The sequence below is a fragment of the Hibiscus syriacus genome, unplaced genomic scaffold, assembly GCF_006381635.1.
Source record: "Hibiscus syriacus cultivar Baekdansim isolate YM2019G1 unplaced genomic scaffold, ASM638163v2 tig00110788_pilon, whole genome shotgun sequence".
Lineage (NCBI taxonomy): Eukaryota > Viridiplantae > Streptophyta > Magnoliopsida > Malvales > Malvaceae > Hibiscus > Hibiscus syriacus.
Window position 1 is genome coordinate 654,893 of NW_024062863.1, and position 21,083 is coordinate 675,975.

Genomic DNA, 21,083 nt, shown 5'->3' on the forward strand with positions numbered 1-21,083 from the left:
ATTCTCATGCTAATTTCACTTTAATTTATCTTTGGATTGCTCATGTACATTATTGAGAACAGAAGGTACGCGAGTACACTGAGGTTGTGCACAATGTTGTCACCACAGCTCGAATAAAATCTCACTAGGGGTACTGAATATTTGTCCCGAAGGACCACTGATAATCCCTCGACTCTTGGCATGCTAATTATACCTACAGCTCTCATATTAAATAACATAGACTTATTTATAAATACATTTCTCATTTCATAACTCTTTCATCACTGTCCATGTAAACACATAAGTCACTTCATATGATATTTTCTCTTATTTCACATACCTGGAAGGATTCTCCGATGATGGCATTCATTTGTATAATATCATGTTAAATCATAAATGAATTATACATGAAGTCATTATAACATTAATATATATATATATATGTGTGTGTGTGTGTGTGTGTGTGTGTGTGCATGAATATGGAATCAATAATTCAATTATAAGAGATAGACTTATCACAAGTCTTATCTTAATACAATTCTATCTGGGATAGGCACTCACCTTAGCCTTGCTTACTTTGACTCGATTCTAATCCTTTGATTGTTCCGGAACGAGATTACGTTCTAAATCTACATAATAATAATTGATACATATCAGTATACTAATTGATATATTCTAAACTATCACTCCTTATGCTAAAAGAAAGTTATTTTCATCTTTTAATGAAGGTATGCATCGATGCACTACACCATGTATCGATGCATCCCTTGACGGGTGCATCGATGCACTATCTATGCATCAGTACACAAATCCCATTCGATGTTTGTATTTTAAGTGGGTGCATCAATGCACTACTTGTTCATCGATACACTGATGACATTCGATGTTTTTATTTTAAAGGAGTGCATCGATATACACCTTGAACAATTTCTGAGATTTTACCCTTGATGCATCGGTACACATTGAATGTGCATCGATGCACATAGCCCAGAAATGTTATTTTAGCACGAAAATCTCTTCATAATCTTCTCAACACTTTATATTTCCCCTATTTTTATATCCTTAACTTGCATACACCTACTTAAACTAATTAATACCCATTCAATACCTCTTAAACTTAAAATTCCAATCCTCCACATAGATTTCAAGAATCTCCCTCAATTTCAAACATGTTCTAAATCTAATTATAACACTTCGTATGTCTTAATTAAGTCGATGAAAAGTCAAATTCAACCTTTGATTTCAAATATGAACTCTATTTCAAAATTCCATTCAAGAACCACTACAGTAAAATGGGTTTATAGCGGCATTTTTAGCGGCGTTTTTTGAACAAACGCCGAAAAAAACCTAAGTTTAGAGGCGTTTGTATACAAACGCCACAAAAGATCTTACTTTAGTGGCGTTTGTATACAAACGCTGCTAAAGATTAGTATTGTAGTGGCATTTTTACACAAACGCCGGTATAGAATCGTTCTTTAAGGGCGTTTTTAAACAAACGCCGCTAAAGACTCGTACTTTAGTGGCGTTTTTATAAAAGCGCTGCTATAACTCATACTTTACTGGCGTTTTTATAAAAACACTGCTATAACTCATTCTTTAGTGGCGTTTTTGTTTACAAACGTCGCTATAGACTTGTACTTTAGTGGCGTTTTTATACAAACGCCGCAAAAGACTCGTACTTTAGTGGCGTTTGTACCGCAAATTTACAGTTTTAATACCCCTTTAACCCTTTTTCATTTTTTCCCTTCACCTATTTTTTTCATTCCCGCCGTTTACTCAAACCCATCTGCTGCTTCTTCTCCAATGGGGGGCTCTTCTTCTCAACGCTTCGTTCAAACAAATTCTCACTACAAAAAAGGTTGTAAATGCAAAGTTGTCTTCAGTCTAGAACTGTTTGGCATGACGTTATCGAAAAACATTGCCCCATTTTTGTTGTTAATCGCGAGGTATTTTTCTTCTTCTTCTTCCACCTCAATTTTTTGTGATGATTTGCATATAAATAAGGTACCTTTCTTTTTTCCTTTTTAGTCTAGGAATTCTTCGAAGTTCTTTAAAAATATATTGCTACCCACATGGGATTGGTTCCAAAAGGGAAACCCAGAATCGTAGGTCTCAAAAAGCAACAATAGTTATACCAATGTCAAACATGGATTCAAAATTGGGTTTAATCCAACAATCTTTCAACTCTCGTTATTTCGAATGGGTCTGGGAAGCTCTCGACGAATTGTCCGACAATTTCACCATCGCGAATCCTTTGATTTCAGGCCACCCAATCATTTTTGCAAGCCGAAACTTCTTGAAAATGTTGGGTTATTCCCATGAAGAAGTAATCTTTCAAAATGATAATATATTTCAGGGTCCCAAAACTAATGGGAGGGCGGTGATGGAGACAAGAGAAGCGATTCGAGAAGAGAGGGGTATTCAAGTGAATTTGGTGAATTACCGTAAAGACGGGACGCTATTTTGGATGTTGTTCCATATGAGTCTCGTTTTTGGGAAAGAAGATTGGAGGGTGATTCATTTTATGGTTGTTCAGGTCCCGATAATAAGGCGTAAAAGGGGGAATTGAGGGGTAAGCTTGAGTAAGGAGGCCTCTAGCTAGCTTGAATGAGATTATGTTCGGTTGTTGTAGGAAGAAAGTGGATACCAATTATGTGCTTGAATTGGGTCGTGTTTTGTCCTCGGATTCGAGTAGTAATGGTTCGTTTTCTCAACTTCAGCTTTTATATTGTAGCAATTATTGAATGATCAATTGTAGTACTAACTAAATATTTTCATTCTTTATGCTTTTACTAGTATATTTTTTATCAACTATTCATGTAATGTGTCAACATGTTCATAAATAGCAGGTATAACAAGTATGTTGAGTGTCATTATCAAATGCAATTCACAATTTTATTTCAAGTCACTTCTTTGACCTTCTGGATTGAGTTTTAGTTATATGCTACTTGATGTTTCACTCTTTGTTTCGATGATAATAATTGACACTATGTTATCATCTTTCATTGCAGTTGGATTTAGTTGTTTTGAGTTCTCAACTAAGTGTATTTTACAGTATTAAATGTTGAAGAGACATGCAAGGCAAGAGATTTCGAGAAGCGAATGGCAGCGAATGTATTTAACAACATCTTGTCCGTGCTAACCCACTATAGTGAGTCGACTGGCAGATTGGTCTACGGGAATAGATGCAGTGTGCCTGGGGTAGGTTACATCAGTTCATCACTAAATATATCACTTGGTAGAATCAAACAGAGCTTTGTACTGTGAGTTTGCAAAATTCTTTATTTTCAATTTTATAATGATAACCAACTTTAGCAGGGATTTCTGATGTCTCTTACAAGAACTACACGGTGGGTGGTTCCCTCGGCTGGTTTGACACCTTTGAAAAGCATGATGTCAATTACCAAAAATAGGCGGATTCCAATAACTTCAGCTTGGGTGATTTCCTCAGTAAGTCATTTGATGGGGTTTGGCTTTCACTTCCTTCTTCTTATTATTATTATCATAAGGAAAATTTTAAATTATTAGCGTAGGAGAAGTAGAATTATCTACTGAACTTTGATGGGGTTTGACTTTGACTTTTATTGTTTCTATTTACCCATATATGAAAATTTGTTGATTTCATTGTTTTATACTAACTTCATTTGATTTTTAAATGGGGCACCATCTCCATGAGATTATAATAAACCAATTTCACCCTGAAATTAATCATATTTAAGAGAACCCGGGATTATTTTAGGAATGGTGTCTTGTTTGGGGAAAATCTAAAAAATGAATATCTAATAATAAAAATATAATCTAAAATGTTATTTTTTATAATATTTTCAGTTGAATATAAAATATTATTTTTATAACATTTTTAGTTGGTAACATAAAATGTTATCTTTTTCGTAATATTTTTTATTTAACCGAAAATATTAAGAATAATGTAACATTTTAGGTTGTTATGATTTTTGATAATATTTTCGATCGTGTCATTCATAATTTTTAACATTAAATTATTAGGTTGTACTGCAAAATTACTCTCTTGTTTGAGCTACCATCGGCTTTGCTTATAAAATAGATTAACTTGACGCATCTAAGTTCAATAGTGTATGTTACCATATCTAATCTAGATTTTAATTACTTGGGTTATTTTACTTTGATCTTAGGTTCAACCTTGTGTTGGTGTTTGGAGTGATAAATGCACATCAAAGTATGGAATGAGACGGCCTTTTATCCTTGCTGGATCACTCATGATCTCTGTTGCTGTAAGCATTGAAGTCTTACATGATTCATTCTTATATACTAGGTTTTTGTGTTTTATATCTGCTAAATTGAGTTTTGCATTAGGTGATAGTAACCGGGTTTTCTGCAGATGTTGGATACATTTTAGGTGATACAACAGAGCATTGCAGGTATTCATTCCTGCTTTGATTTCTTCTTAGCTCTTATAGTCCCTCCCTCACTCTCCCAAAAAAAAGGAAAAATTTGAATGATATTTTCCCCCAAGGGCGGCTTTTGTCTTTGTTATTGGATTCTGGATGTTGGATCTTGCCAACAATACAGTGCAGGTAAGCCTTCCATGGTGATTTTTTCTTCCTTCTGCATGCAGAAATGTGTTGTTAACTTTTTTAACGTAAGATATAATGGATTTTCATGTAAACTGATGATTTATTTGGATATGAAACTAGAGATCGGGTTTGCATTGCCATGGATGGGGCCTTTTCAAGTGGCATGCCAATTGGAGTAAGACCTCATGAAGCAAAATATTTGTGCAATAAATGACAGGACGATACTAGCTCTGCATCATTGTTTTCCCATATAAACTGGATTTATCTCTTTGAATTTAAGCGCCTCATTGTGACGAAGAGTTTTGAAGAATGTGTAAGATTAGAAGCAAAATATCTTAGATATTATTGTTTATTATAGTTAATAATGTTGAACTACATTATATTTTACGTTAATGTAAACTTTGATTTATTATTATGGATTTCATTTTTCTTGTTATGGATTTTAAGTTTGTTGTATGGATGTCAAGTTTATTGGAAAATGCTACAGTTATATTTGGGTAATAAAAGAGTATAAAACAACATTTGACAAATTAGTTTTAATTTGCAAAATCAATTTCTTTTAGCTATAGAGGTAATTAGCGGCGTTTGTATCTTAAAACGACGCTATAGATATGACATTTTGCGGCGTTTGTTCTAAAAAAATCCGCTATATACCAGATCTTTTGCGGTGTTTGCGGGAAAAAAGTCACTAAATCTAAAGACCTATTGCGGCGTTTGTGGGAAAAACGTCGCTAAATCTCAACACCTATTGTGACGTTTGTTGGAAAAATGCCGCCAAATATCAACATCTATTGCGGTGTTTGTTGGACAAACGCCGCTAAATATCAACACCTATTGCGGCGTTTGACCTATATATCGTTACCTATTGCGGTGTTTTTTGTTACCAAACGCCGCGAACTATAGCGACGCTATTTGCAGCGGCGCTTTTTGCGGCGTTTGTCATAGCGCCGCAGGTGTTTTTTGCGGCGCTTAAAAACGCCGCTATAGGTAAAAAAAACGCCGCAAATGTACAGTTTTGCTGTAGTGAACTCCTAATCTTTAATTCTTCCTACACCCTTCATATGGTTGCTTTAAAACAAATTAAGCTTTCCTTAAGCTTAATTAGCATCTAAGGAGCAAAACCAAACTTAAATTTCAGCAAACAATTAGCTCATAAGAAATCTCGCATTTGTTTTGACCTCTTCACGTGTGGAGAAAGAAGAGAAGAAGAGAACTCTGGAACCTTGTGTTTTGTTTCATTCTTTTCCACGTGTAGCTAATATATATATCCCTTCTTTAATTATTTCCTTGCAAATGACCATTATATCCTTCAATTCCTTCTTCCTTGCAATTTAACCCTATACCAAATTACAATACTATTCAATTATTCTGCTTTAATTACCAAATTTTAAAGTTTTACAATTTAATCACTAACCTGGTATTGAGGTTGTTACAAACGTTTTAGAGTCTTTTTATAATCTTACATTGAAGGTGTTCGGATCATTACATGTCACCTCTAATTTCTTTTGGGAAACATTGATAGACATGCATTGTTTATTTGATGAATGGATAAATTGTGAGGATTTAGAAATAATCTACATGGCTTCAAAAATGAGGGAGAAGTATGACGAATATTGAGTTGATGTCAAGAATATCAACTTTATAGCTTACTTAGTCATTATCTTAGATTCACTACGGAAAATGAACTTTGTGAATTTTGGGGTATACTTGCTTTTTCCTAACGTTGCTAACGAGGTTATGAAGATGATTGATAAATAATTACATTGTTTGTTTTGATGAATACTCTTCCACTGTCGGGAGAACTGTGAGCGCTCATGAAAGCCAATAAAGTATTTCGACAAAAGTGTCAATGTCTATGGACTTACATCAATCAATGGCGAGTTGGCTGTGCAACAATATTTGTTGAAGAAGCAACAAGTTGGTTTGGAACAAAAGTCTGAGCTGAATAAATATTTAGCTGAAGAGGAAGATGAAAACAACTTGAGTTCATTTGATTTATTATTGTGGAGGAAAATGAATAGTCCAAGATACCTTGTTCTTGTACAAATGGCTCAAGATGTTTTCTAGATTCCTATTTCTACAGTTGCCTTAGAAAGTGCATTCAGCACCGGTGGACGTGTTCTAGATGGTTTTAGAAGTTCATTAACTCCGACGATGGTTGAAGATTTGATTTGTACTCTGAATTGGCTTCGAAAATCTAAGGATCCCATCAATCGTGACGAGTATGTTGTGATACTTCAAGAAATGGAAGACGGTAATATTTTTGTTTTGATTTGTAATATTAATTTTTTTACTTTATTTTATATTATAAATTTATTTATAATTTAACTAACATGTTTGTTTTGAACTTTTCTAGATTTATCAAGAATAGTTGATAAAGAAGAAGGGTTTTTTTTCGAAGTTACCGATAGTGCATGAAAAAGAAGAGGAAGTTTAGGGTCTTTGACAAATTCAAAAACTCAAGATGTTGTTTGTTGTTTGACTTTTTAGACTATCACTTTTTTTGGTATCGTTTTGTGATGTTAAATTTTATAAACTCTACTATGTAATTGTTCGATTTAGTTATTAATATATTTTGAGTACTCTTTTCCTTCCTTCCCATGTCTTAGGTTTTACTTTGGCATAACTTAGATAAGAAGGGGTTTTTAATGAGACTTGTTTTTTAAATGAAAAGAATATTATTTTATAGAGAAACTCGAATAACTAGACTCGAATTTCTTAAACTCGACTTGACTCGAAAAAATTTCAAGTCAACTCCAATTTGTAAAATAGGACTCGTCAACTAGAATAACTAGAAATTTTTTTACTCGAATCGATCAAATGCTCACCCCTACTAAAAGCAAACATAATCAAATCCTAAAATATCATAAAAGTATACTTGGTGGAGGATTTTGAAATATTTATTTGTCCTGTGAAAGAATTGTTATTATAAAATCAGTCTACATCCACTACCAAAAGATATTGGCCGGTGATCTAGCATTACACACTCAGATATATATTCAAGAATCAAGACCAGATACAGTGCATTAGAGGATTCTGTCCTGGAAATCCGAAAGAAAATTGGACGCCAACGAGCTCAATTTCTTTCCGGTCTCTCCTGCTATGTTCTTAAGGTTCGAGATATCCTGTTGTGCCTGAAAGTCGAAAGAAACGAGATAGAGATGAATTTCATGACATCACATGCACAAATGAGAATTCAGGAGATGCATAAAAGAAGTGTTATACAAAACAGACCTGGAACGAGAGTCGGTTGATGAGGTCACTCGCAGTAAGGTCAATAGAATTATCGGCACTTTGACCGAATAGATCGGCACTAGAGATGGCTGTTGAACCCTGCCAAAAATACATACAGGTTATTAATCTCAAAAAGCCACATTTCATGCATAAATTTCCTTCTATTACAGAAGAATTACAGAAATAAGAAACAGTTTACTATTACTGTTATTCTAAGAATCTACTTTGTTTAATGAAGATTGCAAACAGAAAACAAGAAGGAAAAGGATACAACAAGATGATGGTACGAACAATCCCAGATGGATAAAGTCTTTCAAGCCTGAAAAAAGAAGGTTTTTCGAAAAAGGAATAGCTACCGCACATACTGAGAATTTCTGCAGGGTAACTTGAGTTTCATTGTCTGCTGCTCTAGTCGGATCACCGAAAAATTGGGCAGATGAAATAGATTTCGCATTTGAGAACTTCTTCCTAGCTTCATCGGTTTCCTCAATCTGAAATTAAAATGAAGCAATAAGAAGAAATAAAATAAAAATGCAGAAAAAGATACAAACACACTAAAATAGTGAGCCCAATCTCTTCCATCAAATTCTCACATTAAATTACATGAACATGTACAGTATTTAACATTTTCTTTTCAAAAATTCAATTGATTGGGGATGTGCAAGCAATACACTCTACCAGGTTCAAGGTGCCCCATAATGTCACGCTAAAAGAAAGATGACATGTCTTGAAATTAGATTTTCAAGGAAAAAGTTGCAACTTCACATAAGCTCAAAGCATGACCGGACTAAAATAGTGAGCTCAATCTCTTGATTCCAGACATCAATTTTATGAAAGTTCAAATCACCTCCAGCAGGCAGCAGTACATGTATAAATTCGAAGAAGAGCAAGGTTCTAAAATCAAAGGAGACAGTTCTATCGAACTAATCAGATGTATAAAAAAATAGGAAGGCTCTTGGTATCTATAGATGTAGTATTACTTGCACTTTTGAGGAATTTGAGCTTGATTTCTTCTGAAAACCACTGTCCATTCCAAATTCTGAAAAGAAACTTGACGACTTTGGTGGAGCAATATGATTAAGCACTTGTGGACCGCCATGATTTGACTCATTGGATTGAGCATTTTCTACATACTCAAAACGAGATGGGAAAGATGAGCCAGTGGGTGCAATGTCATTAGTTGAGGAAGCAACAGGGGCAACTGAGTCTTCAGGCTTCTGTTCGTAGAGATTTTCACTTGGCTAGAATTAAAGAAAACCACGTTAACATGAGGAAAGGCATTCAAAATAACTCCAAAATTAAGTAACTATCCTAACGATGATATCCTTCCAAGCATTCTACAGTAATCACATTGCTCACTACACCTTAGTAGTAAGCTTCCGGGCACCAAGCCCCCCAGTTTTCCCAGCAAGCTTTCTGGCACCAAGAGGCTTTTTGACAGTGCTGGTAACAACAGTATGAGAAGCTTTGGGGGCAGCAGGAACTTCTGGTTTTTCTTGCTTTCCTATAGAATTTTCTTTAGGAACTTCATCAGTCCTGCTATCAGTAAATCCATTAGGTGCTTGTGACGACTGAGAAGCGACAGGAGATGAAGGCAAACCGGCATCTTCTGCCATACTTTTAGCGACTTCTTTTGATAGTATTTGCCTATATAAATCGGCAGCTCTTGAAGTATATTTGGCCTCGATTTGGCCTCCATCAGTCCATCCATGTTGCTTAAAGAAAACTTGTGCACGGTTGTTTCCACCATAAGTCATCATTTTCAATTGTTCAGGAGACCATGAATCTAAATTTGTAGACCTACATAAAATATACATGTTTTTCATAAAATAAAAGAGAAACACAAAGACTAGAGAATATAAGCAGCAGCAGATGCATCTTCAATCATATGTTGGTATAGTTATTACAAAATCCAAAAAGAGTAGCTCTTTTTCTCACTTTCATTCCTTTTGAGAAGCCCAGTAGATAGAAAACGACAGAATATAATATGCTCAATGAAACATTGCCATATGATAATTTATAAATTTCCACAGCTGATATTTCATTTTTATCCATAAATTTCCTCACGAAAACAAGAAGTGAAAGCGAGAAAAAGCCTTTTGTGTTCCCCTGTGTAATAATAAAACAAAAATTCCAACTATTTTCAAGCATAATTTGCGAATTCAGATGCACAAAATTAAAAAGCATCAATCGATGCACAACATGAAAAAGGTAAAAGCATTCGAATTAAAAAAAAGGCTAAAAAAATACCTGACAAAGCTGATATGGACACCGAGACTCCGGTGAACGGCTGAGCAATCGATGCAGAGAAAGATCCCATATGTAACCGACGCCCATGTCGGATTCTTCGCATTACAATCAAAACACATCTATAAAAAAAATACAAATGAGCCTAATTTTAAGATGCAGTGACAGAAGTTCCAGATCTGAATCAGATCTAAAAACATATTATAATAAAAATCCAAAATCCAAAACAAAAAAGAAAAAGAAACAAACCTTGTTTTCTGATTTTGCTTTCAGCTTTCTGAAAACAGCGTTCTTGTCGCTCAGGCTATCCGACGACGCCATCTTTTCCTCTCTTTTTTTTTAATTTTCTCGTGGCTGGTTTTGGAGAAGATATAATATTTTTCCGAAGAGGTGTGGGATCGAACACCTCCTCCTCGGGCTTTGAGAATTAGAGAAGAAGAAACCTGGTAGTATTAAAAACAAATAGCAGACGCTAACTCCGAATTTACTACGAAAACAAATTAATAAAATTATTATTATTAAAGTTTATAATATGAAAACCACAGATTATTATTAGACTTCATTTTTAACTTAAATGTGAGTAATTTCATTGTTGAATATATAAATATTTTTGGTGAAGTGCTCAAACGGTACCTCGATTATAGGTACTATTTTGTTGAGTCCCTAAATTATTAGAAATTATAAAATGATCTTTAAGTTATAAGTTAATGCTTTATTAAATCTATCGACTATTAAAAGTTACAAAATAGTAACTCGACTATTCATATATTTCAAACTCGTCATTTTCTGTTAAGAAATTTATAGTCGTATGAACAAGACGTTAATCTGTTAACTGTAATATGATAAAATCTAATCCAGAATCTCAAAAAACTGCATAATTCAAACGGTTATGAAATTATATTTTATAATATCTCATTCAATAAATTAATGTTTAGCTCAGATGACCTCCCATTTTTTTAACAAAAAATAATGAATTTAAAACATATGAATAATTGAATAATCATTTTGTAACTTCTAATAGTCGAATGACTCAACAAAATAGTGACATATAATCAAGAGACCATTTGTGTACTTTACCCATATATTTTTAGCACAAGTTAAGTGAACTTACTAATTATAAAATTATTGTTATTTCTTAAAGTTTCAGATTTGAACATCTTGTATACAAAGATATGAACGTTTAATGTCAAATAATTAAAATTTTTTGTATAAATACTATCTTTTATTCACCTAAATTAATTAAAAATATTTTTAGAGTTTAAGGTTCTATTTTCTAGGGAAAAACTATATTATTTTTAAATTAAATATAATTATAATATATATAATTAAATATGATATGAAAATTTTAATTATAGTTATAATATAATATACATTATATTATAATGTTACCTTTTTCATATGACGGATTCTTTCTTTTAATTCTTTTTCTCGTTCTTTTTAAAGTTATCTAAATTTTATTTTTTAATATAGTCATTAATCGACAAATTTTTATCTATCTCAGAAAGAGTAAACGATTTAAAAACATTACGATCACCATTTATCTTATTAACAATAATAATTATATTTTAATACAATTATATTATAAAAATTGAATATATTATTATTTGAAAATAGAATCAAAAGGAAACCAAACAAATAGTAGTGCGCTTGAATCTGGTTTTTAGGGGGATTTGGGTCCATATAACGATTATGGCCTTTGGGTTTAGGGTTCCCAAAGACCATATTCAGGTTACTAATGGCTCAAATTTAGATATTTTGCAACCCATCATTTGTTTTCCAAATAGCATAATTATAAATATTATATTATTACCGTCGTATAATTTTTCTTAAAATGTTATAATTATAACTTAAATTGATATAATAAAAATTAATGGAGTTTTGTTTTAATTAATATTTATAGAAAGTCATGAATTCAGATGTATTCATAGGTAATTGTCTCTCAATTAGAGATTTGAAGAGATTATAAATAATTTAAATATTAAATTAAAAAATTAATAAAATGTAATTATATGTATTCATAAGCAATCATTATAACGTACAATCTAATTAATAATTAAAATATATTCAACTATTTAAATAAAAGTCACAAATAATGAGATTTTTTATTAAACAAATTAACGAGGAGACTTGATCAGTATAAAATTAAAATTCAACTCATACATGATATTTATAAATCTTAATCATCCAAAAGGTACTACTATTATTTATCCAAAAAAATGGGTTCTACTAAAAATTCTTTCATTTTCTTAATCAAAATATTATAACATGTTGATTGGCTGTGTCGCATAAAGTAAAAGAGCAACTAACAATATGTGTCTTACGTAACACAAATAAATTTTATTTTAATAATAATTTTAAAATTTGTCAATTAAAATATTATTATATTCTGATTGGAGGTGTCGTGTAAAGTAAAGAAATAACTAATAATCTTTATCCTATGCGATACAAATATATGTTATTTTGATAAAATATCAAAAGAACCTTAAAGGAGGGAGTCATTAAAGTAAATAAGTCAAAAATCCAAACAACTAACGGGTGTCACGGTAGGTCTTATAACCCAGATATTACTTAAAAATTAATTTATGGATTAACATTCAAGACATATTAATTTTTAAATTTAAAATTTAAAATATATAAATAAATATGATCTTATAATTATTTTAAATTATTCAAAATAAATAATAATATATAAGATGAATTTTTTTTTATCAATTCGCAACTTAGAGAGAGGGGAGTCTGAGCCTATAAGATTGAAGAAAAATATGCAGACGGTTGTGATTGGAGTTGAAGTTGGTCGAAAGAGTGGAGCCAGCATGGCCTCTTTTTGCACGAAATGAACCAATTAATAACCTAAGGAAACGCCTAAAAACTAGGGAAAGATTCTCTATGACAAACGACAATCCACCCAACATTTTTAGTATATATATTTTCTCTCTTTAGAAAGCTGCTCCTTGTATGTAGCTTTTATTTCTCTCAAGGGACCTACCATTATTACTACAAACACACAAGATCTTGCCTCATTTGCCACACAACTTGCCCCCCTAGCATCCAATACCAATTTGGCCTTTCGCCTTATCAAAACGCCAAGTCGTTTTCCATTAGACTTTGTTGTCAAATCACCGGTGAACTCAGTGCTCCATCACGTGGTTTCGAATTATATTACCAAAATAAGAAAGAAGGGTCAATTATTATGAATTATGATCAAATATTAAAATAAATTAAATTATAAAACTTAGATTGCTATCATGAAATACAAGACGGATCAATTATAACTTTGGACCATATTACTATCTTGATGAATCAAATGGTATTGTTCGAAGAAACCCTAAAAGATTAATCTTTATAGTCAGTAAAACAAATATGAAGATCCTTCGTTTAAACGATAAGAAAAACAATGTAACAACTATGCCACTTAGAAGCCACCCTATATAAATTTACCCTAACATTAATTTAATAAGCTTAGCAAGCATATATTATTTTCCTCCTAGCATAGAATAATACAACTTAAAAACCCATATTTGGATTCACCATAGGTTCCAAGTTTAATTTCTTAATGAATTGTAATAGCTAAGTACGTGCATTTCAAGGGCCATCTAGTAGGAAAAAAGAATAAGAAACTAACATTAACGAGCTTAAAAAGCTTTAAAGAGAGATTTAAAAACATAAAACAATGGGCAAGTAAAAATAATTTGGGGAAACCTGATGAGTGAACCCTAGACGTTTTCTTACGGATAAATCCCATGATCCAAATCTCAGAGAGCAGCTGAAAACTCTTTAACAACATGAAAAAACAAGACAGCTTTTGCTAAAATAGTCATGGCCGGCCCAAATATGCATCTTCTTGGTGTTACAGTTCATTAATGTAATTATGTAAGAGCCGGCCTGCATGCATAAACTAAACAATATATGATCTCATATAATTAGAAACCCTACGGATTACGACACTTAGACAAGGAAAATAATGGCATTGATTGATAGGTAGTCCTAACAACGATCTGTGCATGATTGTGATCCAACGGTTCAATACCATTTGTAGGGTCAATGCAGGCACTGAGAAACCCTTACCAGAAAGAAACCGCCCCTCTTCTCTGTAATTTTTAAGCTTTCTATGAAATTCCATCATAGGTCACCTACCCTCCCTCTTTCTCTTACTTTTTGACAGTAGATTCTCGATGCAGGAAAACGCAGTCCCACGCTGAAGCTACTAATGAATCATTTCTTCATATATAGGTAAACATGAAATTGTGGACGATGGGAAGGTAGGGGACGCTCATCTTTTAGTTTATCAAGGATCAAAATTAACAAAGAAAGCAATATCCGAATCCCTAAATAATATATAGCTGTTTAGATAGTAATTTAATCTAAATCTTTGCTAAAAGAGTATCTAGCTCTTTGCCATTTGACCCGATAAATATCAGGGTCTTAGTCACTTTTAGCCGTTAGGGTTAGACGATCATTATATATATGTATATACATGCATTATATAAAAATATAAAACAAAATGCAGTTTAATAATGGTTCAAATGATCAAACATCCATGTACAAATGCAATAGGAGAAATACATTAAAATTAAAAAATTTCATATCTTCTTTTATTTTTAAAGTATTCTTAGTGTCACTCCTAACCCTAGTTGTCCATTTTCTTTTGTTTTTTCTCCATTTTTTCACATCACCTGTGGTTTGTTATTACTGTCGGCAGCATCACGCGCTAAAGCTTCGGTGACAGAGGCCAGCTGCTGCAAGTTTAGCTTGACGACTGTATCAGCAAACAGCCGTGTGTCTTCTTCGGAATTTCCTTCCGGGATATCAACGACGTATGATTCCAAAACGATGGTCCAGATCCTTCCTTCGCTCTCGAAACCATGCACCGTCGTCACCGACCGGTAATTACGCAACCGATGCTCGCCCCCGAGAACGCTGAACCCGGTGACTTGTCTCTCGTCATCTAAAACATCGAGTCTCTCCGTGCTCGTGGAAGCCGGCAACCCGGAGATCACGGTGACGTCACGCGTGCAACCCACGGCCATTTGGAAACCTTCTTTGACCGAACAGCTCTTGATGAAGTGTTTGTATGTCTGGGGTTTGTCGAAGCGTTGGACGACGGACCAGACAACGTCGCGAGGGGTGTTGATACGTTGGGTTAGCAAGGAAGAACACTGACCCGGGCTAACTGTGTAGGTGTGGAACTGAGTGATGGAAGGGATCAACTCGGAGAACTCTTCGTGGGTTAACCCGGTAGGGATGGTGAGGTGGTGCGAGGTGGGTTTGGAACAAAGTGATGGGTCGGGCATTGAAGAGGAAGGTTCGGGTTTCGGGTCTGCCATTTGACCTGAAGAAAAAGGACGATGATGAGAAGGATAAGGGTTTAGAACTCTAGCAGGAGCTTATAATGGACGGCGATTACGGGAAATGGTCGAGGGCAAAATAGGAATTGAGCTTTTTACTAATATAAATTTTTAAGGGTTAATTTCATCTAACATCCTCAAACTGTGCTCTATATTCTAAATTGGTTCTATATCTTTAAAGTATTTTAATATAATATTCAACTTATAAATAAGTGTACTTACTATATGGATAAATTTCACATTTGAAATGTTAAAGAACAAAAATAACCGTTCTAAATTTTATTAGCATTATATTTTCTTTTTTTAGAAATCGCTAATTTTATTAAAAATAAAAAATATTCAAATTACAATGAAGATTACAATTAAAATGGTAAACAAAATACTTAATAAAAATATTTTTCTTAACAAAAAAAAAATTTAAGAAAAATAGTCACTTAATATCACACAATGATCATACAAGGAAAATGTTAAAAACCTAACCAAAAAAACTCGAACAAAAGTTAGATATGAACAGATCTGACTATATATATCGATAAATAGACCACAAAAGAGGATGAATATATTGAAAGACCACCAATAAGCTGCAAATCAGAATCAAGCGACGTGAAAATACTAGCTACGAACACAAATTGAGTATCCAAATTCAATTCGATGGTCCAAAGAATATAAACGTCATCTTGATCAGTCATGTCGATGTTAAATTCAACCCTAAAACAATAATAAACAAAAACAATGACTAAATAACTGAAAACGTGATATAAAGACAGATAAAAATGTGTAATAAAGATATAATTATTAAAAAAAGAAAAAAAATAAAGATACATTATAATAAAACAAAAGAACAAAAATGAATATCGACGATTGACAATCAATATCAGAATTAATGCCATCACCGATTACAAAGAAAAAAAGAAGTAAAATGAGTAACAATAACTAAGGAAAAAAAAAGGAAAAAAAGACAAACCCTAGATGAGAAAGTAGTTTTTTTTTTTCAATGGCTAAGCCATTGTTCCCCTAAACTTATCACATTCAAATTGTTTATATAATAATTATACACTTATAATTTAATAAATTATTCTAAATACATTTGATATAAAAAATAAAATTATATTTAATATTAAAATTGACTGATCAACCTGATTAAATGCTTTAATCGATATAATATTAAAATTTAATAATTTAATTAAAATATTTTTAAAAATAACGATAATTTAAAGATATCATATACGATCAACACAAATTTGTTTATTTTAAAAGGCGATGTGATGGGATGGATCGTTGGGAAGCATGTGAAGTGTCACAGCCCGCACGTGACAAAGTGAACAATTAGGTTCAGATTCAGAGAATTCGATGTTAGGTTGCCGAACATGAAAGTCTGATTTAATTAAGACTCATGGGAAAATAATTACCTTTTCCGACTCTAAATTAAAGAACAAATATTACTTGAATAATAACTAAACGTGAATTTTCCATATTAATTGTAATCAATCAATTAATTAACGGACTAATGCTGTTTTCATATATTCAGCTGATGTTCTGTGTTGGCTGTTTCTTTATATCCTAACTATCGAAGTCCATTTCAAATGACACAAGCCAAATTGCTTTTCTTTAAATATAGGTAGAATATCGAAATTATAAATATTTATGGTTCTCCATTTTCTAAGTTTTGCCTTATATAATAATTTTCATAAATTCGTATGACCAGACAACTTTGGCAGCTATGAGATTTATTATTACTTTTTGAGATTTTAGATTCGAGCACCATATATATACAGTGTTATGAGCGTTCATTGTCAAAGAATTAAAAATATTTGAACAAATATTATCTTGTATATACTAAATTAATCAATAAAATGAAATAAAATAAGCGTGTAATAAATTCGAGCCAAAATCATTTTATATATATTAATGGTGGGGAAAGAAGGACAATGATTATTTAAATATTTGCAATTGTTTAAGTGAAATGTGGGTTCCTTGAATCTTGAATTGAAATATGCATGTTGTCCACTTGCAATCTATGTTTCCATATATTTTTGACTTGTAAATCATGGGAAGCTTCAAGTCCCCACGAGAGATGCCTTGGACTACAATAAAAAACCAGCTCATGTTTAACCATACCATATCTTGCTCAAATTTTAAATATATACATACATGTTGCATAAAAGGATTAATAGAATGTATTATATGCCAAATATTAGATTAGAATAAGTTCAGGTAAGATTTGTATATAATAAAATTTAAATTAAATTCATTTATAATATTTATGTATGGTGACACTTAAACTATAATCAACGAATATATATATATATATTGATGGATGCTTATATATTATTCAATGGTATAAATACATGATTATTTGGTGGTTCAATTACTAGGCCTTGACATAGAAGGATTTTCAAGTCAGATACGTTTGTTTAATATTGCCTAATTCCTGGGGAAGAATTAAGTGACAAATTAGGTCTAATTTCTAAAAGCGAGAACATTACCAATTAGGCCCCAAGTGAAGAGCATATACTATGATGAACTAAATTAGTCGGGTGTGATGATTAATATTGATATGTAATTTTAAAGATAAAATATAAAAATGATTATTTAATTATATTAAAATATTTTTTTATTATTAAATTTTATAGATTATAAAATAATCACTAATTTTTTTTTAAATAATTACAAAATGATTATTAAACTTATTAAAATGTTATGAAACAATCTTTAAACTTATCAAAATTTATCACTACTTTATAACGTGTAATTATAATTTAATTGAAACTAAGAGTGAGACATGGTCATTGTGTTTCAAACAAATATGTTTGCATTTACGAAATAAGGAAGAGGAGAGTTTTTTTTTTTTGAATAGTCTAAGGCGATTTCAAGATAATATATGTTAAGAATCTTATTAGTTATTGACAACACAAACCGAAAATAACTTTTTGAATCGAGTACTTCTAATGAAAGCATCACTCCCTTTAACCTATAATGAATGAAGGGTCCAGCAAGATTGACTTCGAATATTTTGGTTGCTTCAACTTGTCCTAAAGCTGCTTTCACATGCATAGGTTAAAGAATTGGTAAAAGTGGGGTCAAGGCCTAGATCAAGTTGATCATCCAAAATTTCTATCCTTTTTGTCAAAATCCCAATTCCGTTTGCCGTTAACTTGAAAATTTAGCCAACACGTGGTAAGATCTTATTGGATTTCAAATATCTTCATATGGACAAGAGAGAGAGTGATTATGGTTTACACGAAGAATCATAATCTTTGAAGAGCATAGAGGAACTGCTGAGAGAGGGGAAGGAAGATGGCGATTGATTTGCTTTGGCGAGGCCCCTCAATCAAATCATCTACCAATGAAATCCTTTAAAGAAAAATAAGTTACTTCATAGAGTTGATGTTAAATTGATGAAAGAATGTTGTTTTCTTCCACTCATTCAATGGAAGCTACAGCAATCTCGATGGATTCGGGTCACAATATTTCCGAAACTTCGATTCAAACATTGTAACTCACTGGCGATGCCAAACTTATATCAATATTTTGTGAGAATCAGAGTGCAGAGAACAATTGATTTAGGCCAAACTAGACTTGGTCACTTCATATGCCAAGAAGCATGCTGCGTTTGCAGGAACGCTTCGTGCCATGGCAGGGCCAAACCCTTTGTAAAGGCCTTTCAGACCTTCTGAAGCCAATATCCTCTTGAAGGCGTTTACGGAGCCTCTGTATTTGGGGTTATTGTAATCATCGACTTGGATCACACTCTTGACAACATCAGTGGGGTAGACTGCGAGCCAGAATGCAGCGCCAGCCAAGCCTCCTGCCGTAAGAATAGAGCCTCTTCCTAGCTTAGATGTGTCTGGCCCTCCTGCCATGTATTGCTTCAGCGCTTCGTAGAAACCAAACACGACGGCGTTTCCGGGAACCTCACGAGCTAAGGTTGGAACCATTCCCTTGAAAAGACCCCTTACGCCACCTTCTGACCTGAGGACATGCCTCGCTACATCCATCGGCCCTCCGTACTTTACCATTGCACCGGCTGATCCATCTGCCAACGCGCTCTGTGCCTGCAATCTGATCAACTTGGTTTAAGCACTTTATGCATTAATAGTTATAGCATCCAAATGACAAAGGGAACAATCATGTAAAAAATCTCGTTAGCCAAGATGCCGACCTGCATTTGATCAACTCAGTAGGACAAGCTAAGAACGAAACAGCAACACCAGCACCAGCCCCACAAATGACCTGCTGGCCGACTGTAAGAGTGGCACCGGGTTCCGATCTTAACAGTGCTTCTATTTGCCCTCTCACTGTAAAGAGGACAGCGTTAAAGGCTGCCACAGTGGCCAATGGAGCCCCCATTCCCTTATACAAACCCCGTAGCCCTTCCGCAGCTGTAGTTTGTCGGACAGCATCCATAGCACCAGCATATTTGGGTGGCTGCCCGGGAAGCGGAGCAGACTGGCTTTGAAGCTTAACCTTGATGGTATCAAAAGGGTGCCCAACTATCAACTGCGCTGCTCCTCCAACAGTTCCAGACGTTAGATCTTTTGCAACATCTCCCATCTGCAGAAGTTAAACATGGACTAAAACAGTTAGATTTACCGAAGTGGCATGGAATGCTTTAAGCAGAACACAAGAACCTTGAGATAGAATGTCTCCACTTCACTTAAATGTCTGCAAACACAAGAATAAAGGGTGATAACTTCCAATAAAACCATTTCTCGGTATCAAATCATTTTCGAGTTGAATGCTTCACTTATAAATATCACATTTTGACATGATGGCCATCATCTGCAACTAAAAAAGGCTTATCCTAGGGACCAATATGCAGGGTTTCGAAACAAAAAAGATAACTCGTTTTGTCATATATGGATATACTAGTCACTCACCAACTAGGCTTCCACTACTACTCTCCACATTGTTTCTATCCTAGAGAACAACTACAGCTGGAATAGCTCCAAAACAACATCATCCTCACTAATGAAAGGGACAGATCCACCAACATATCTTTCCTCGTCGAATGTTGGTGGAATGCACCCATGGCACATCTCTTACTTGCAAACCTTTATGCAAAAAAAGCCATTCGAGCTTAAATTTGATCCGCAAAGTTAGACACGACGAATACTTTTTCTTCGATGAGGGAGGCGAAAGGGGTTAGATCGAATTCAAAAGATGTCTTTTGTCACTGCACCACAATGACATTAAGAACTGCAAGCAATATTGATTGAAGAACAAACTCGCAAATCCCAACAATCAATTTACTAAGCACAAGTCACAATTAAGAGCTAAAGCAACAAAGAATCATCCGATAAAGTTGTAATCCAGAGAGATTGGTCCGAAGAATCCATAAAGACAGTAACTTTGGGTCTCAAGGATTCTGCTAAAAGGTCCAAAGCTTAATCCTTTACACCATTTAAAACACGCACTTTAATCAAAGTTGCCGAAAGATTTTACGACAATTGAGTTCGAAATCAAAGCTTCAAAGGGTTTGGGGAAAGTGTACATGAAAACTCGATCTCAGGAAACTAAGCGGATGTTCTACTCACGTTTCTCGTTCGTATTCGACAAGAAGTAAGGACCTTACCTTGAAAACGTAATCAAATGAGGAAGGAATCGAAGTCGATGGATGGTTAAGACCCAAACCAGGAGATCAAATCTGATGAAACGAAAAACCAATAAGATTCAACTTATTAACCGAAGAGTACAGACACGAGGAAAACTCTGCCAGAAAAAT

General features: G+C 33.5%; 3 protein-coding genes and 1 pseudogene across 4 annotated transcripts; 1 reads left to right on the forward strand and 3 right to left on the reverse strand.

Annotated features, from left to right (window-relative positions):
- Window positions 1–1,932: 1,932 nt before the first annotated feature.
- Window positions 1,933–3,311, forward strand: LOC120140704 (annotated as a pseudogene).
- Window positions 3,312–7,414: 4,103 nt separating this feature from the next.
- Window positions 7,415–10,478, reverse strand: LOC120140961 (probable ADP-ribosylation factor GTPase-activating protein AGD8). The gene is made up of 7 exons (XM_039155937.1): window positions 10,263–10,478; window positions 10,017–10,135; window positions 9,131–9,566; window positions 8,747–9,007; window positions 8,132–8,257; window positions 7,767–7,865; window positions 7,415–7,666 (listed from the first exon to the last, which is right to left on the reverse strand). The coding sequence occupies exons 1-7, from the start codon at window positions 10,332–10,334 to the stop codon at window positions 7,559–7,561; spliced, it is 1,221 nt and encodes a 406-aa protein (XP_039011868.1). The 5' UTR covers window positions 10,335–10,478; the 3' UTR covers window positions 7,415–7,558.
- Window positions 10,479–14,510: 4,032 nt separating this feature from the next.
- On the reverse strand, window positions 14,511–15,396 carry LOC120140751 (abscisic acid receptor PYR1-like). The gene has a single exon (XM_039155733.1). It carries the CDS (start codon window positions 15,335–15,337, stop codon window positions 14,678–14,680), a length of 660 nt encoding a protein of 219 aa, XP_039011664.1. The 5' UTR covers window positions 15,338–15,396; the 3' UTR covers window positions 14,511–14,677.
- A 3,343-nt stretch (window positions 15,397–18,739) lies between these two features.
- Window positions 18,740–21,071, reverse strand: LOC120140819 (mitochondrial carnitine/acylcarnitine carrier-like protein). 2 transcript variants are annotated; one of them, XM_039155800.1, is made up of 5 exons: window positions 21,055–21,071; window positions 20,934–21,005; window positions 19,990–20,412; window positions 19,521–19,912; window positions 18,740–19,420 (listed from the first exon to the last, which is right to left on the reverse strand). In XM_039155800.1, the coding sequence occupies exons 3-5, from the start codon at window positions 20,065–20,067 to the stop codon at window positions 18,922–18,924; spliced, it is 969 nt and encodes a 322-aa protein (XP_039011731.1). In that variant the 5' UTR covers window positions 20,068–20,412; window positions 20,934–21,005; window positions 21,055–21,071; the 3' UTR covers window positions 18,740–18,921. The 2 variants fall into 2 exon arrangements, with proteins under 2 accessions (XP_039011731.1, XP_039011732.1); XM_039155801.1 differs by lacking the exons at window positions 19,990–20,412; window positions 21,055–21,071 and having other exon boundaries at window positions 20,934–21,040.
- Window positions 21,072–21,083: the final 12 nt, after the last annotated feature.